Genomic DNA, 18,568 nt, shown 5'->3' with positions numbered 1-18,568 from the left:
ATCTGTGGTGTTTTGAAACTGAAAAGATGGATACTAATCGCAATTGGCAAGATGCATAGGTAGAAATTGCTTTTTTAGCGTAACTGAATCAAACTAGGTCATTGTTTCTCCATTCCGAGATGCTGCACAGGTCCAAACTGATATATGTTCAGTGCAAGAAGGAGAACATTTACTACAGTAAGGGTAAGAAGGAGAAATGAAGTAGGTACAATGTAGAGAGGAATCATCGGCGTAAAAGTGGATGGGGGTCATATAAAAGAGAGGGAATCATTTATAGAGAGAAGAGAATGAGTAGGTGTTGGCAGCAAAAGAGATGGAGGAATGGAATGGAAGAGACTTTGAGGTATCGGGATTTGAACATTTTAGGAAGACTGGAATAGTTCCCGGGACACGGTAAATTGGGTCGATGTGGGTGGGGAGAGAGAGAGAGAGAGAGAGAGAGAGAGAGAGAGAGAGAGAGAGAGACGACAGGCAGTTGGTGGTGGCTTGACCCCAGGCAATATCAAACGATCAAGGTAAACTTTATAGTAATCTGTGGGACTTACGTGGGCACTGGCTTCGTCAAACATGAATGAGAACAAGCCATTGTCCCTTTCTTCCTGAAGCTTCACTACGTATCACCATCCCACTGATCATCATAGACGGTACACTGGTCTGAAAATGATAACGAAGAAAATGATACGCGTCAGGGCGTGGAAAGTTAGCCAGACACTTGGGCGAGGTTGTAGTATCAGGGAGGAGTGCCGGGATGGAGTGCCAAAGTGGAGTGTCAGGGAGGAGTGATGAGCTGGATTCCTCTAGGGAGAATTCCTCACCTGGAGTACTGGTGGAGACTGCCAAGCTGGACCCCCAGGAAGCAATTCCCCACTCCCAGGGAGAATTGCTAAGCTGGTGTGCCAGGGAGGACTGCCAAGCTGGAGCCTCAGGGAGAATTGCTAAAGCTGTTGTCAGGGAGGACTGCCAAGCTGGAGCCTCAGGGAGAATTGCTAAGCTGGTGTGCCAGGGAGGTCTACCAAGCTGGAGCCCCAGGGAGAATTGCCAGGGAGAAGTGGGAAGCAGGGTGACTAAGGGAGTAGTGCCAAGGAATAGTGCCGCTTTAGAGCGCCGTGGTGAAGTGCCAGGGAGGAGTACCGAGGTGTAGTGTCGCGCTAGAGTGCCACGCTGGAGTGCCCGGGGGAGGAGTGCCTGGGACATGTCGAGGAGAGACCTAATTAACGCCAGGTCGTTGCTCTCAGGCGGCTGGAGGGCAGGTGTGAGTTGCGGAAGATTGGCCCCCTCCACGCCCTCCACCACGCCCTCCACCACGCCCTTCACTCGCACTACACTCACATCAAACAATTGGAGTCTGTTTCCCATTATGTGCCAGGGAGCCCTGCCTCCCTCCTCCCTAACCCCCCCTCCCCCCCAGACGGTTGGTCGTGTCCTCTCCCTCCCTCCCTCCATTCTTCCCCAGGCACAGGAGACCAGGTCACGCCGCTCCTCCTCCACCATCAGGAGGGACGGGAGGCGGACAGGGTCGAGAGAGAGAGAGAGAGAGAGAGAGAGAGAGAGAGAGAGAGAGAGAGAGAGAGAGAGAGAGAGAGAGAGAGAGAGAGTTTTGCTCCCCCCCCAAAAAAAAAGGGCAGGGTTAGCGCGCGTCGTGCTCACCGCCTCGTCCGTAGCATGAGGAGTCCTGGGTTCCTCTGGGACCGACTTCAACCATAGATCAGAGGTTTCCTTTAAGTGCTTCTGAAGCTGAACCAGGAATATGTCTCGTTTCTCATGGTGGTGCAATGAATAGTCCTATCCAACGCTTTTCCTTGATTGTTCTATATAGTATTGTTGCTGTGATGTCTGGTATATTTCATGGCATCACTGCAGGCTAAATGATTTTCTCTCCTTGTTGAAAGGGTTCTGTATCTAGTAACCTGTTCGTGACTCCTTCATCTTACTATTGAATATAGAATATGTATCTTTCTTCTCTTCCTTCTAAGCTGTAGCGTTCGAGTTCTTTGAACCTCTCAAGATAGTTCAAATGTTCCAATTCCTCCATCTTACTTGTGAAGTGTGGACAGCTTCTCTCCAATTTGTTATAAGTCCACATTGGTCTGGCTGGTCGAAGCCTTGCTGCATTTTGCTTCTTTATCTAAGCATCAAACACCTTCATTCTTAGCTTTTCTGTTTCTCGTTTTGAAAGTTCTCATTATCATGCCTCTCATCATATGCCTTTGATAGTAATGTATTATCAATATGTTCCTTGATCTGGCTTAGGAACGCCTTGGTGTATTGGTGCTACATGTACCATTGTATTTGCGTATTTGCGTATGATGTATTGGTCTGAGCGTTACCTACGCTCGTTAACACCATCGAAGGCTATTATTGAACGCTAACCATAATGTGGTTCTTGCCTCTTTTGCTATCCTTTTCCGCATAGTGATCCGTCACAATCCTCCGCTTGTTGTCAACTGTCACTCTCTTTCACACCTTGTGTTCTAGAGGGTTCGCCCAGCGTGATAGAGGAAGTGTGTGTTTATCTTCCCTTGCCCACCCTCAGCGTGATGGAGGAAGCGTGTCGCTATCTTCCCATCCATTATAACATCACGTTACATGTGTTGACCCTCAGCAGCCATTCCTCTCCCTTCTACTATCGCAGGGTCATGATCTGTCGAGGGTTACCATGCAGTGTACTGCCAGGCCTCCGTCACACTCCGCTCTCTTCGTGGTTCTTTCATGTCCATTTATTCCGTTTGGTTTGACCTCATTTAGGAAATCATCAGTCAGCAGTGAAGAACCCTACATACAACTTGTGTATACATATCTTTTTTTTTTTTATCTTTCATACTTGTTCGCCGTTGACCATGTGTGGTAGCGTCGGGAACAGACGAAGAATGGCCTAGCCTCATTTGTTCACGTTCACTCTTTAACTGTCGTGCATAATGCACCGTAGCCAAAGCCCCCGGTGCACGACCAGGCCCCACTGACCTTACATTGGTTTTTCTTGACCGATTCATATACCCTGCTTCATTACAGTGACAGCACGTCACCCCGTGCATACCACCTCACCTCCAATTCGCTTTATCCTATTCATGCCTAACACCTTACTGTATGCTCAGTCCTCAAAGTCCCATAGCATCTTTGAACTCCATCCTCAATTTCTTCTCTGTCTCCTTGTTCCCTCCACTTCTGACACACGTATCCTCTTTGTCAACCTTTCCTCACTCATTCTCTCCGTTGTGACACATACTATTCAGCTCTCTCTCAGCGATACCTCTTATTACTACACCTCTCTCTTTCATTACTCCTCGAACATTTCATTTCCAACATGTCCATCCATCCACCTCCGCAACTTTTGACCTACGTCTATGCCTTAAATGTATGCAACTCTGTTGGGACTACTATACCATCAGACATACCAATATAGGCCCTTGCATACAGTGACCTTTCTTTCCACACATTCTTCAGTGCACCCAGGATCTTAGCCACCTCACCTTCCCTGTGACATGCTTCAACTCCCATGGTTCCTTCTCTTGCCTCGTCCACTCCTCGGTATCTGAAACACTCCACCACCTCCTCCGCGTTCTCTCTATCATTATCTAACTCCAGCTAACCTGTCTCTCACCTGCAAAGCTTTATAACCTTATTTTTTGTTTACATTTATTTTTTTCCTCTTTCACACTCTATCCCAAACTCCGGCACCAGATTCTGTAGTTTGCCACCAGCGCCGTGTCATCGGCAAACAACCACTGACTAGCATCTTAGCATACACACACACACACACACACACACACACACATATATATATATATACATATATATATATATATATATATATATATATATATATATACATACATACATATACTACCTCACTATCGCATCAGAACACCCTAACATCATGGTAGAAACAAACGTGCAGCGCTGCATTACACAAACTGGAACTCTTGTATCGCACACCATCCCACCAGAAATACATCCAGATGACACCACACTCCCCAGACATACAAGAGTCACACTTTCCCGTCTGGAAATCGCTCATCCATACATCACTTCAAACATCGACTCTGCACATTCCAAAACCACAGTGGACATATTGTCAGGACTCTACTCTCCTGATTGGTAACCCAAACTCCCAAGGACGTGTTTCCAGGCCAGGTGACCAGACCACACTGGGAGATTAGGTCACACAGAAGGTCAAGCCAGACAGGAGACCAGGCCACAAACGCCACCAAGGACTTAAAGCCCTGGCCAGGTCATTGATTAACCTTGGGTCTGAGGTGAGAAGGTGTAGAGCCTTCAGCTGGTGGAAGGGGTTTGGGGGGAGGCGAGGGACGGGCGGGGGTCTACGAGAGGAGGAGGAGGAGGCATTGTGTAGCAGGAGGAGGAGGAGGAGGTCACTGGGGGGGGGGGGGGGAAGGATGGGGGAAGGGTGGGTGGGGGGGACAAGGAGGAGCAGAAGAAGAAGAAAAAGAGGAGGAGGAGGAGGAGGAGCGAGGCCGGCCAACGATGGTATTGTTTGTGGAGGTGGGATAAGTCGCCAAGAGCTCCTGTGTGGTGGAAAATGTGTTTTGTCTCCTCTCCGTTGACTCAATCGAGCTGGTGTAATTACCTCTAGAACAGACAGCAACACCCACTAAAGGTGATGTCTCACTGTGCTAATTGTAACGTCTTGTGGGGGGGGGGGGGCGAGGGGGCGGTGGTCCCGGACGTGGAAGGTAGACAGACTCCTCCAGGAGGTGAGGAGATGTGTGGTCGTGGATCGGGCCGGTGTGCAGTGTATCTGGTGGACACGTTATTTCTCTTTTGGGATGAGAGGCTCCCCCTCTCGTGCTCCAGCCATATACGTGCAGGAGGGTGGGAGGCGCGCGCGGGACAGAGTGAATTGGAACGATTTGGTGCGTACCGGGGGTGGGGGGATCGACGCGCTGTGTCAAGGGACTCAACCAGGAAATGTGAAACGATGAAGCAGCCACTGGGACTTCTTAATAGGTAAATAGCCCATTAAACGAGTAAATGGTTGGTGATATCACACATAAAAACATTACTAAATATGTCATAAATTTCCTTAGGGTTTGCGTGTTTGCTAACACTAGCTAATGAAGCCTGGGAATACTGAATCCTCAGTTGTCCATCCAATCTATGGTTGTAATATGAAATTAACCACTTTATCATCTGACCTTTGACCTTTGCCAATAGTACTGACGTTTTCACAATCGTTTCCAAAAAGAAATATTTGATGTAAATAGTTTCTTTGTTGTCAAGTATATTTTTGTATGTAAAGATTTTCTGTGGTATAAAGTATATTTTCGTATACGATTTTTTCGTGGCGTATATTTTTCTTAATGTTCTTCAGTTTCTTTGAATATCTTCTGGTATGACTTGCTGGTATGATCCGCTTGTATGATCCGCTTGTATGACCTGCTGGTATGACCTGCTAGTATGATCCGCTTGTATGACCTGCTGGTATGACCTGCTAGCGTGAGCTGCTGGTATGATCCGCTAGTATGACCTGCTGGTATGACCTGCTGTATGATCCTCTAGTGTGACCTGCTGGTATGACCTGCTGTATGATCCGCTAGTGTGACCTGCTGGTATGACCTGCTAGTATGACCTGCTAGTATGACCTGCTAGTATGACCTGCTGGTATGACCTGCTAGTATGACCTGCTAGCATGGAACTTGGGAAAGTAGAAATTTCTCTAACTATGAGTAGCGACGTGGATTCCCTCGGGGACGCGAGGGGGTGGAGTGGGATGGGTGAGAGGCACGTATGCATATGCTGAATGAGGGCGCTCAGCGGAGAATGATACCGTCGCACCAAGAACCACCACCATCACAAGCCCCATAATAACCCTACCACTGGTAGAACACCCAATGACAGTGGAGGATGGTCCATTAGTGGCTTTCTCTCACCTTTCTAACTAGACGTGTGGGGGTCACTGGCCTCCCAGTCAGTCGCCGCCACTCGTCCCTATCCACGAACTCGCCATTTTCTTCACCTTCCTCCAGTGTCTCCTCTTATCCTGTAAACCAACTATTGATGCACTCAATTCCTCTTATTCTAGAACGTCCCCCTGATCCCATTCCATAAGGAATCCAGTTCACTATACTTAACACACCACTTACGCTTATTCTCTTTTCACTTATTGGTCCTATAGATGTCATCATCAGGTCCTCTCTCATGGAGGCGTTCCTCATCCATTCTTGTAACGTCTCAGATTATCCTCCGTTGCTCCTACTTCGTCAGCTGGGATCTGTGAACCTGGGTTATGGTACCTGACCATCTATATGATCCGTGTATTCACCTAGGTCGTAGAATGTTGGGTACATATCCTTGTTTGATATTTCACTGTTACGTCTTTCCTTCAGTACAGGTCACGCCAGACGTGAGTCACTGTGTGTGTGGCGACAGTATTATATAAGGCACTTGTCCACAGGTCGCCTCGGGTGCTTCCCCTTTCGCCCCCTACAAGCACGCACGCTCTCGTAAACCTCGAGTCTCCCCTACAGGCAGATATAAAGACCGTGTCCTGAGCGGTTCGTGAGTTTATTACGATTTTTTGAGACCTTTTTTTTTTAGGTGAGAAGAAGGAACAAGATGGCCAAAGCTTAAGGCCAGTTTCGGTAATTTATATATATTCATAAATGGGGAGGAAGGTCGCAGAACAAACCCATCCGACTTGTACAAGTGTTCTTGCGTCCGTCATGCGTCTTATTCGATACAGTGAGTGGGGGTGTGTCGCTCAGGTGTGACGGTATGCGAATAGTATGTGACAGTGTGCGAGCGCCTGGTGACATGTGGCCTCTGGATGTTGTGACGATATAGCTGGACGTACTGTTCACTGGTCTCCACTGTACAAGTGCTGTACAAAAGGTTCGTCTATGATCGTACTGTACAGTCCTTGTGCCCTGTGGGTGTATAATTCTCTCCCTGAGGAAGCTCAAGGTTTTCGACACTATAGACGAGGACCAATTCTTTTTTTTTTTGCAAGGACCGAGTCTTTCTCTTCGTAGACATGTGTGGACGCCGTTGAGAATGGGTCTTGCATGACCATATTGGTTGCATGTCACTCGTCTGTAGCACTAGGTCTCACTGGGTGACAGTCTTGTCATATAACCACGAAATTGTGAGTTTCCGACCAGAGATGAGGCACTGTCTGCGAGAGAGGGGGTTCCCCTGCCTTACCTGGTGGTCCACACTCTGGTACAGGCTCTGGTGCTGATCGAGGGCCCAATACCGGCTTAGGGTCTGGTACAAATGGGTTAGGGGCGGAGCGGGCCCTCGCATTGACGTGAGGGCCCGACGGTGATTAACGACCCGACAATCGCTGACGGTCCGACGGTGACGAAGGACCCGACCCTGGGTGAAGCTTCTGACAATGGTTAAGGGCCCGACCTTGGCAGAGGTCCTGACAATGGCCGAGGGGGTGGCGGTGGGGCGGGGGAGGCGGTCGCCGACAACGGCCGAGATCCTGACAATGGCTAAAGACCTGCCACTGATGGAGGGCCCGAAACTGGTGGAGGACCCTTGGCAATGTTGAGGTGGACCCCGTTTCAGCCACCTCCACACCCCAACCTGCTGCTCCCCCTCACCTCCCCTCCCTCCTGAGAAACGACCCGCCCCTCCCCCCGCCCTCCATCGCAGGCACCGCTGCTTGACCCGCTCCCCCGGTGGAACTGTTTCTTAGTCTAGTCTCCTTGAACCCCGCCAGGAGGCGAGAGGCCAACAAGTGGCAGTCAGCACACCGCCGCCAGACTGGGCTAATTATCCGACAAGGGAACGACCGGTAACACCTGTTCCGAGGCCACTAATGACTGACGCACTGAGTGTGTTGGAGCCTCCCTTGCTCTCGACGCCCCGGGCCGGTGCGTGGAGCCACCCCCCTCCTGCAGGAGGAAGACGTCGAAGAATGTCGCCCTCACACATCTGCAAACTGAACGAAGACGAGTGAGATAAGCGAGGAGGTCTGGTGAGCGCGGCTAAGGCCCTGAGAGAGCCAACTAAGTGGGCTGCTTGACACTTAAACTATAGATTTTTACAGCTTAAAGAGGAAGCTGTCCATTGTAACAATTTTTCCTATTCTCTCCACTTGTCTTGCGGCTTTAGACTCTCATTTATTTCTTCGCGCAAGATGTGTAGATGGATATTTCTGACACTGAGAGACGCTGAGGTAGCAGACGAGTCGTTCTCCACAGCGGAGTACAAGGGACGATTGTGCTTGCATGATCTGAGGACGTTGTAAGCGTGAAGGGAAGGAGGGATGCGAGGCAAAGGTGTCATGAGAGAGAGGAGGTACGAACGGGGGTACATGAAGATCCCGCTGGCTGTAGTGTTAAGAGGACCAGTGTCAGAATGAGGCGGGGATATGTGTATTCAGCCGAACATACTCGTCTTGCTTTTGACACGCACCAGTGTGTGTGTGTGTGTGTGTGTGTGTGTGTGTGTGTGTGTGTGTGTGTGTGTGTGGGATCATCTATTTCTACTATACTGGGAGAGGGTTTGAGAGGATTATTGGATATGAACACCACAAGGCACGTCTCTCCAACAGTTACTATAACCATTTCATATTGCTGGTAAGGGCCGGCTACTTCTGTATCCTAAGACTTGTTGTTCCCTGCTTTCAAGAGGGCCAATCCTCCTCATCAGTCCTCCTCCTCCCTTCTCGCCACCTCTGTTCGTCCTTGTTACCACGTACTCCAAAGGACAGTAAAAGTGAGATATTCTCCTAAGCAAGCTTTGATTCTACAACTCGAACAATAACAAGCGCGCTTTTCTTGATACGATCCTTGAATTTCAACCCTTTAACCTATTTACTTATAATTCATCAGCATTTGTATACATTATCTAAAATTACCATTGCTTAACAATCCTGGCGCCTCTCTGCAGTTACAGCTCCGTTTTCTTGCCTCGTTTGCTGTTTCCTGTTTGTTTTAATGCCATTCGTTTGAATTCTCGGCCGTCTTCCCTCTCGTGCCTCGGTCTGTTAAGTTTGATCAATACCCCCCACACTGGATTCCAACTCTTTCTGAAGTTTCTCTGATTGTCTAAGTGCCTCCCGGCTACATGACACCGAAGCAAAACTGGTTGTTTTCGCCGCTTGTTTTGATTATGAACATCTTTTTATTTTCTCTTTCTCGCTGACTACGTCCAGCAGTTCCACAACCTCCAGGAATCTTTTGTTGAGCATTTCTTCTTTCTTTCACCCTATCCTTCCACTCCGGTGTATTGTCATCATCCAGTCAAAAAATAATGAGAAGATTTACGTCTGTCAACTTCCCGGTTTATTCATCCTCTCTAACTTTGGAGCTGAGCTACCTACTTTGTGGCCCAGTCTGATAGTTTTGATTTGTCTTCTGTGTAACTTTGTCTTGGGTGCTCTCTCTCTCTCTCTCTCTCTCTCTCTCTCTCTCTCTCTCTCTCTCTCTCTCTCTCTCTGGGTCAGTTGCTGCTGCTGTGTGTGTGTGTGTGTGTGTGTGTGTATGTGTGTGTGTGATTACCTACTTATACTCTCTAGGGAGGGAGTTGTTCACTCATGGGCCCCCTCCCCCCCAATCTCCTGAACATGCTCTACTATCATGCAATTTTTAAAATTCATGTGTGTTGTCTGTATTTACCATATCCTTCGTCGTATTATTGCATTCATCCACCAGTCTAATACAAGTGATTTCCTCACATATTCTTCAACAGGTTTCTTGCTTGCTTTCATGCTATGTTTTCTCGTAGAACTTCACTGTGTACCTTAGCAGTCAGTTTGGAAAATTCAAATGTGATGATCACCACTCACTCTTCTCTCTTCCAAGATGGCTAATTTAAGGTCTCAAGCATTTCCTTGTAACTGGGACCAACTAGGTTGAACTCCTCTGAACCTTCTCTATCAGATCTGTCACTGGAAGGGGGGAGGAACAGTTCTCGAACACTCGGTAATGATGAACATGGAACAGTTTGAGTTCCAAAGTTCCTCCATTCATAACACTTCCTCAGGTCTAGTCTGTTTCAAGAGCAAGGACTCGATGTGTAGAGCATAGAAAGTTGCATAATTGTAGTCTTTCATTAGGTACTAATGTTGTGTTGCTGAATGCGTCCTCGTCGTTCGTGTGACAAAGACGACAACATCTTCCCTTGGAAACAGTCAATTTAGACAGCGAACAAAAGTCTGGAGCACACCAGGGATTGGTAACTTTAGCCTCGTTGTACCTGTGGCTTTGAGGACAATGGTGAGACCAGGGAACCCAGCTCATCAGTGGCTGTCCCCGCGCGCGGGTCGCACCAGCAGCGGTCCCCGTGGGTCACACGCCAGCGGCGGTCCCCGCGCGTGGGTCACACACCAGCAGTGATCCCCGTGGGTCACACACCAGCGGTGGTCCCCGCGCGCGGGTCACACCAGCGGCGGTCCCCGCGCGCGGGTCACACCAGCAGTTTTCCCCATGGGTCACATCAGCAGCGGTCCCCATGGTTCGCATCAGCGGCGGTCCCCCGCGCGCGGGTCACACCAGCGGAGGTCCCCGAGCGCGGGTCACACCAGCAGCGGTCCCCTTTCTTCCTTGGAGGTCACACTGGCTCACCACCACCACCATTACTCCCTCACACACACACACACACACACACACACACACACATACGGAAGCCGCCCCCCCCTACACAATACTCCCCCCCTCACCCCTTCTCCTCCTTCCACTCCTCCTCGCCTCATATAATACCCCGGCCACCCCCGTACCACCCCGGCCAACACTTGAGGCGACCCTCAACACATCAAAGTGTTCTGAGCCAATGTGTTCTGATGAAAATAGCCGAGTTGATACTCGAGAGGCGTTGGATGTTAGCGGGGAGGGAGAGTGTGTGTGTGGGGAGGAGGGCGGTCCTCTCCTCTCCTCCACCTCACCCGTTCACCCTCAGGAGTCACACTTCAACCGTTGTCATCCTCTTGGGTCACGCCTCGTCATCCAGCGCCTCAGCCACGGCGTCCTACAGGAGGGGGGTGGGGGGGAAGGGGGACAGGAGGATGGATGTGACCCTCGTTCTCGTGGATGCCGCCCCTGGTGGATGATGCCCCTGGTGGATGATGCCCCTGGTGGATGCTCCTGCTGGGTGGGTCGAGGCCTCCGCTCCTGGCGTTCAGCGTTGACATCGCATCTCCTGACGACGTTGCTATCCAGAGCGCCCCCCCTCCACAGCCTCTAAAACCGAACCGTCGTTGCATCAACTCACCCCAGCACGTCAAGCCTTGTCTCCAACCCTGTTCCACTCACTACCAAGCTTCCAATCCTGTCCCATCCCTTGAACTGTCTCACTAGGCCCCAGTCCCCTCCAGGATGTCCAGTCCTACCATGTTTCTTGGTGCCACTTTGGGACAAACTAAACTGGAATCAACTTGGCAGTGCCATCCACTGATCATGGAGCCTTCGTCTGGACGTCCTTCGTTCACTCCAGACATGGACTTCCCGCATCTGAACTCCAGATAAACTAAACACATTTCATGCTTCCCAAACTGACTTGTGCCTCCTTCGCGTGGCCCTCCTCCTCCTCAGCCACCACAGAACATTAAAGATGCTCTCAAAAAGAGGGGCAACGGTTCCCTGGACTCTTCCGAGCCATCACCTGGACCTATCCAGTGCTTGGAGGTAAAAGCTACTGAGCCGTCACCTTCCTGAGATCCCTCGTCCCCTAGTTGCGGTTTAGCACCACGCTCCCATTGATCCCATCTGAACTCGTACAGACACAGTCCCCCTCCCAGCTACTGTGAACATCACCAGTAATCGTTTATCGTCGACTGTTTTTTCGTTGCTTATTTGAAGCCCTTGGCGGCAGTCTTTTCTATAAACTGTCTCTCATTTTGAAATTCTTATCATTCACACAATACATCCAGTGCTTACATCACACTACATCTAACACACAATTTTCTATGCCCAGTTTCTTACCGAGCGAGTTGGGGTGAACAGGTGAATTGCCTATGATTGTATCAAATGTCCTTATGTGCCTATGTTTAGGATGGAGTCAGTGAGTGGGATGGAGTCGATGGGAGAGATAGGAGAGGGAGAGGGTGATAGAGTAAGCTGGTGTTTGAGGAGGGTGGTTAAGGAGAGAGGATGGGGGAGGGAGGGTAGCACTATACACAGACAGTGACCCCATGGTTGACTCACGGGTCATAATGGATGGTCTGGACTGGCCAGGTGAGAGGGTCTGCAGCTGGGGACCAGGCGATGATCAAGGGTGAAGTCGGAGGAGGTTTCTGAAGGCGAAGAGGGCGAAGTGAATGGTTCGAAAGGAAGGAACAGGAGCAGGTTGAGAAGAAAAGGTGGAGTTAGAGGGTGATGGAAACGAAAAGGGAAAAGGTAGAGAGGGAGAAGTGACCAAAGGTGACCTGAAACACAAGCCAGGTGAGTCAGGTCATCTGTACTGAATCCCAGTAAACAAGCGAGTTGCTGACCCCGAGTGCCAGGCGCTAATACAGAGCACTTTGGTGAGGCCGAAGTACATAACGCTGAGTTGCTGGAGGCTGAGGTACGAAGATTACGTAAGTGCTCGAAGGTTGAGGTGCTCGGAGGTTGAGGTGCTGGAGGTTGAGGTGCTGGAGGTTGAGGTGCTGGAGGTTGAGGTGCTGGAGGTTGAGGTGCTGGAGGTTGAGGTGCTGGAGGTTGAGGTGCTGGAGGTTGAGGTGCTGGAGGTGTAGGTGCTGGAGGTGTAGGTGCTGGAGGTTGAAAAACTGTCTTTACACAGACGTGGATACACTGATCAGTACAACATCAGTTGTCAGCAGCTTATATTCCACAAAAGTAATTTTAATTCACACGCAAGCGTTGGTCATAACCATTGTTACACCATTATAGTTTCTCTTATCTTATCTATCAAGGGGATTGTCATGGCCACAGCTGTAGGTGTGCCATAGGACGCAACACAGGACACGAGGAAGGGGACGAGACGCGTCCCGCCATGGTCCTAGACCACAACACCACACCTCGCAACACTGTGTTACTTGTCATTGATACCAGTGTCACACTCCCGAGACTTGTGTTGTGTCCAGATTCTGTTTAAACAGGATTTTCATTTCCTTTCGTACTATTTTCTTTCTCTATTTCTTTCTCTTTTACCTGTCTTGTTGCCTGTCCATTTTGCCCCCCTTTCTTTCGCATCACTCCTCCTCCACTTCTGTCTGTTTCATAGCTTCGTCTCTCACTCGATATTCCTTTGTATAGCCCTCGGTTCTTCCTTCACACTCCTTTACCCTTCACTTCCTTCCACCTGCCTCCCTCCCTCACTCTCTCCCCCTCCCCTCCCCTCCCTTCCTCCCTCACTCACTCTCTCCCCCTCCCAGCCTCCTCCCTTCTCCCCCACTCATCAAGTTCAACAAAAAATCTATAGGTCCTCAACACGTCTCCCTTTGGGGCCTATCGACACCAGGATCTTCGCTGGAGGTGTCATTGTAAGTCATCCGACCTCAAAGGTGTCGCACCAGGTAAAGATGTACATAATTGTATCACAGCCACGCTCACTGTACCTGCCGCTTACACACTGCACCCAGGCACTGCACCTCTGGTACATCTGGCCAGTGTCATTGCCAGTGTGTGAAGTTAAAGATGTTTAGTTATATATATATATATATATATATATATATATATATATATATATATATATATATATATATATATATATATATATATTGGAAAGGATCACAATTTTGCGCGTGATCAAGATATTCCTATGAGTCCACGGGGAAAATGAAACACGATAAGTTCCCAAGTGCACTTTCGTGTAATAATCACATCTTGGACAATCGCATGTTTACCAAATGGCGTCCTAGCTTCGTCTCTTCGATGTATATCAACTGACTTATATTTCTCTCGTGTCTCCCCTGATAATGTGATTATTACAAGAAAGTGCACTTGGGAACTTATCGTGCTTCATTTTCCACGCGGACTCGTGTGTGTGTGTGTGTGTGTGTGTGTGTGTGTGTGTGTGTATATATATATATATATATATATATATATATATATATATATATATATATATAACAAAAAATGGCCTAACTCCCCCAACAGTATTCAACTCCAACCACAAATATTCTAGTAAACTCATGTGTGCCCCATACGCCTTCATGCCTTGGAATTCCAATTTTCCAGAAGACGTCAAGGTTTCACACGCTCTTGGCACTGTATTATCCTCAGCTTTCACCACCTGCAAAGTTTAGCCCCGATTACACAAAATCTTTGTATATCTTCCAAAAACTGAAATGAGGTGACCCCCTCTTATCCTCGGTCTTCCAATCACAGAGACCTCTTAGTTCAAATTGTTCCCATCATTCTCCCATGTACCCAATATCCATTCAAAATCACATTGTTGCTCTCTCAACGAGCTCTTTTCTCCACACACTCCTTACCCTTGTGTCCACTCCAAACCACCAACTCTACAAAATTGGAAACATATATTAGTACGAACGTTCCTCCGTGCCCAACGACCATGGCCCACGCTCGGGAAAACAACATTGGTGTTGGAATACAGATTTCCTTTCAAAAATACCATTTTTCTATATCCAATATGTTAAGATATCCGACATTTTTCACCCCATATATTTTATCCCCTCTCCAAACATGATGAATCCACAGTCCTGTCACATACCCATCTCAGTCCAACCATACCAGATTATCCTAAACACATATATCCTTTTTCTATTCAAACTACTCCAATCAGAACTGACCCTATACCTACGACCGTAATAACCTAGCTCTACTCTAACATTATCTTAATCTCATCTTCTTCATCATGACCATTGAACCAACTAGTCACACCATTTCTCGTTCTCACAGGTATTACAGCCAACAGGCTTCACAACCCGGCAACAATGAAGGACATTTCAGTACGCTCCATCCGAAACTATGACTGCTACTGCTCTGTTCCAAAGACTCTCCGGTCCTAAGAGCTTACCACAAAGGCGACAGTACACAAATTACCAGAACCAAGTTCACACAACGTGGGTCATGAGCGAATAAGCCATGTCGGAACCAATCATCATTGTGGCGTCACTTTGCCTAAAAGTATACCAGACGTCATCCATAAAATATCACTGACTTATACATGTTTACCACCTCTACCATATATTCTTATACCTTCCTTATGGCTCTCCCTTCACCTGATCTTTGCTACATTTTTCTTATATAGTGCTACAGTACAGATCCTGGTTGGCTTTTGATTTTTACATCTCTTCCATAAATGCACTGCAGTTGCACTGCATTCTGTACCATCTCTACTGTCCATTGCCCGATGGTGAAGGTGATGGATGCCTTGTCCCTGTCATTGTATATCTACCAATATATATTTTTACTTTAAATATAACATACTTATATTGGTATTATGATCTACTCAACTCTGTCATCCCATTGCCGCTTTGTACCTATGAGCCCTTATCCATCCGCATCCTCATGCACCTTATTCAATATCACATACTTACATATCCTTTTACCAAATGCTCAACTTACGTCCCCACTTATATACTGATAAATTCCACTGCAAGGTATAATGACCTTGGCGTTTCCCAAGGTGAAGTGTTCCCTCCCACTTTAATGTAGTAATCAATAATTTAGTGAAAATAAGACCCCAGGATTCCCACACTCGCATATCCTCAAGATGTTCTTGTAAACATCATGTGCGCTGTACATACGGAACCTCTGGCAGCCTTGGAATTCCAATTTTTTCCAGAGTAAGATCAAGGTGTTCAGCAGACGGTCTTGGCCATCGTGAGGATGTATCCTCAAAGGCTTAAGACGCACGTCAAAGTTATAGACTGTATTTACACTTTATAAATGTCTCTTTGTATATCTCCAAAAACTGAAGAGACAGTGAGGTGACCAGCTCTTATACCTCAGGTCTGTGCCAATACACAGGAGAGCCATGTTAATGTTAAAATTGGTCTCCCATAGACTCCCATGTACCAATTATTGCCTTACAGTAAGTTAAATGTGATTGCAAACGTGAAGAGCTTACTTGCTTCTCCCAAGACCACCTTAAGTACTTGTGTGTCCACACCAGGAACAGCCAACGTCTAGGATAAGATGTTGGAAATCAGTATTAATGTAGTACTGAACGTTCTGCCTCGTGACCCAGACGACACTGGTCTCCACAGAGGCGTTAGGAGAACACACATGGCTGGATGATGTAAAAAGATGAATACAGATGTACTCTGTGATAGCCAGATAAATGAAGCCTTGTTCTATATCCAGTAGTGGTTAAGATATCTCGAATTTTTACGTCATATTTTCTATCCTCTTCCAAACAGATGAACTCTACAGGTGACCTGTGACACATACCCCAATCTCAGTCTACTAACCATACCATGTTACCGTTAACACATATATACCTTTCTATTTACACCCAATCACCAAACTGCCCATATACCTTACGACCGTAATATCACCCTAAGTACTACTCTAACAAGCTATATTCTTATCTGCTCATCTGTCTTTCATCATGACCATCGAATCCACGTAGTCACACCATTTCTCTCGTACATACAAGGTCACCTTACGAGCTCAAGAACAAGAGAAACTTCCACAACCAGAGTCAACAGAGGGGGGAGGTGAAGGGGACGAGTGTTCAGTAATAGCGCCTCGCTCCGGAGAGGACCTTTGATGAGCTGCTACTGTTACTGTGGCCACAGAGATGCTCCCGGGGTCCATAAGAGATGGTCTTGGGACCACAAAGGGTCGACAGGTCATCAAAGGGTCCAGTAACCAATGTTCCACAGACTGGTGTATGGGTCAATAGAGGCTTGAATGAAGGGCCGCTGTCGGACCCCGAGATCATCATTGTGGGCGTCACTGTTGTGCCTAGAAAGTATACCTCAGACGCTCCTAATATCCTGACTTATACCATGTTTACCACTCTCTTACCTTATACTCGTTTATCCCTGTCTCCTTTATGCTCTTCCTTTCTACCTGTCTTCTCGCCTACATTTTTCTTTTCATAGTCCTGCAGCTGTGCACTGGTTGAGCTTTTGATTGTCTACTCTTTCCTATAAAGTGTCCATGGCAGTGTTGTGCATGGCATTACGTTTCCATGTTTTACTTGTCTGCAGTTGAGCCGGAGGGAGAGGTGGATGGGGGAGGTGCCTTCTGCTCTCCTGTCTTGTTTCTACCAACGTATATATTTTTCTTTACAGATGAGACCTTGTTATGGGTCATCAGGTCCTCTGCAACCTGTCCATCCCATGAATCCCCGTATCTGTTTACCTTATACCTCTTATCTCTACCCATCTATGACCTTATATTTCTTATCTACCCTTATCTCTTCTTTTATATTCCTCAACTTACGTATTCCCTACTCAATACTGCACAACGTCCTCCACCAAGGAAGGTACAACACCTCACTCTCCCACTGAGTCTAGAATTTTAGTAAGATATTGTCTCTATTGTAGGTGTTTATGGTGTGGCTTGCTCAACCTATTCTTATTTAGGTTTTGATGCTTAACTAATTCCAGATATGTTTCTCTCATTAGTCCATTCCCACACAGGTGCTCCGTATTAGAAAGTACAGAAAAGACGTGATGTATGTACGTGAATTGTCCACAATTCCATCCGTCTTCTGTGCCCAAATCTTGCATCTTTTCCACATCCACTTGTCAGACTTATTGCAGAGTAGCTTTGTGGATATAGAAACACCCGAAACAAATCCTTTTCTCTGAGTCAAAATGACCCAACCCCCTTTTGAAGTAGTTTTGGAGGGCATTAAGCCTCTTTGATTCCAGTTTTTGTTGCGTATGACAAATGATGTTTTATTTTCAGGTTTCGGATGAATGGCGATGGGCAAGGAACGAGCGGGTGAGGCAGGTCTGTGGCTCCATCACCCACCGCTGGTCACCTGAAGTAGTTCGACGCCGAAGGATCCTTCCCTCCATGAGCGATGTAGCTCCACAAGTGCGACAAGGTTAGATGATGTAGTCCACGCTGTAGTGTGAGTCTTAGATGGTGTGTTGAGAATGAGCTATTTCCACACCTGTCATGTGTTGGAACCGACAGCGTATTCGAAGATAAGATCGGAAGAATTTCTGGCGAAGTGTCGCCACCTTGATTGTAGTTTCGGAAACCAAATAGATGAGATCATAATTTTAGGATTACGACCCAGAGTCGGCTCTGGACGCCTCTACCGCCCCGTGTGTGCAGTCTCGGTAATCGATTATTGAACCTTTGTTTACGGGAGGGCGTGGAGGTTGTCAAGTTGTGGCGGGAGTTTCATATAAAGCCTGAAATGTTTATGAAGGACTGACTACACATGAGTGATTGGGGTGCTGCAGGTTTGACCAGGCTACCTAGCAAGTCTACACCTTCGTTTTGGCAAAAAGCGACCAGTGTGGGGCATATCCGTCCCCTTCGTATGTACTTTTTGCAACCATTTACAGTCATCTATTAGTGTGTCTTTATGTAAGGGCGCGCATTATACGAAAACTAACTTACAAAGTTGGGAATCGTTGCATTAGAAGGGAATTACGTGAGGATTGGTTAGATAATAGAGATACATAATTCCAGGGGGACACTCCATTCAAATGTGAGAAGAGATGTACAATTGGGCGGTGTGTCTTACTCTTAGTTAAAGCTAATCTTAATCTTGT

The 18,568-nt window shown here is 47.7% G+C and overlaps 1 protein-coding gene across 10 annotated transcripts in view; it reads left to right on the top strand.

Moving 5' to 3' along the window:
* LOC139765006 (uncharacterized) overlaps positions 1-18,568 on the top strand; it is an 84,780-nt gene that overhangs the window by 18,880 nt on the left and 47,332 nt on the right. For all 10 annotated transcript variants that reach the window (XR_011716547.1, XR_011716545.1, XR_011716544.1 and 7 more), the window contains exon 2: positions 17,745-17,886. Coding sequence is in view for 2 of the 10 variants with exons in the window: in XM_071692064.1 (XP_071548165.1) it covers positions 17,856-17,886 (31 nt within the window). In the remaining 8 variants the exon portion in view is untranslated. The remainder of the gene's footprint in view (positions 1-17,744; positions 17,887-18,568) is intronic.

Source organism: Panulirus ornatus, chromosome 52 (genome assembly GCF_036320965.1).
Source record: "Panulirus ornatus isolate Po-2019 chromosome 52, ASM3632096v1, whole genome shotgun sequence".
In the NCBI taxonomy this organism is placed as follows: Eukaryota; Metazoa; Arthropoda; class Malacostraca; order Decapoda; family Palinuridae; genus Panulirus; species Panulirus ornatus.
The sequence above is the reverse complement of the archived record's forward strand: the minus strand, read 5'-3'. Positions and strand labels throughout refer to the sequence as shown.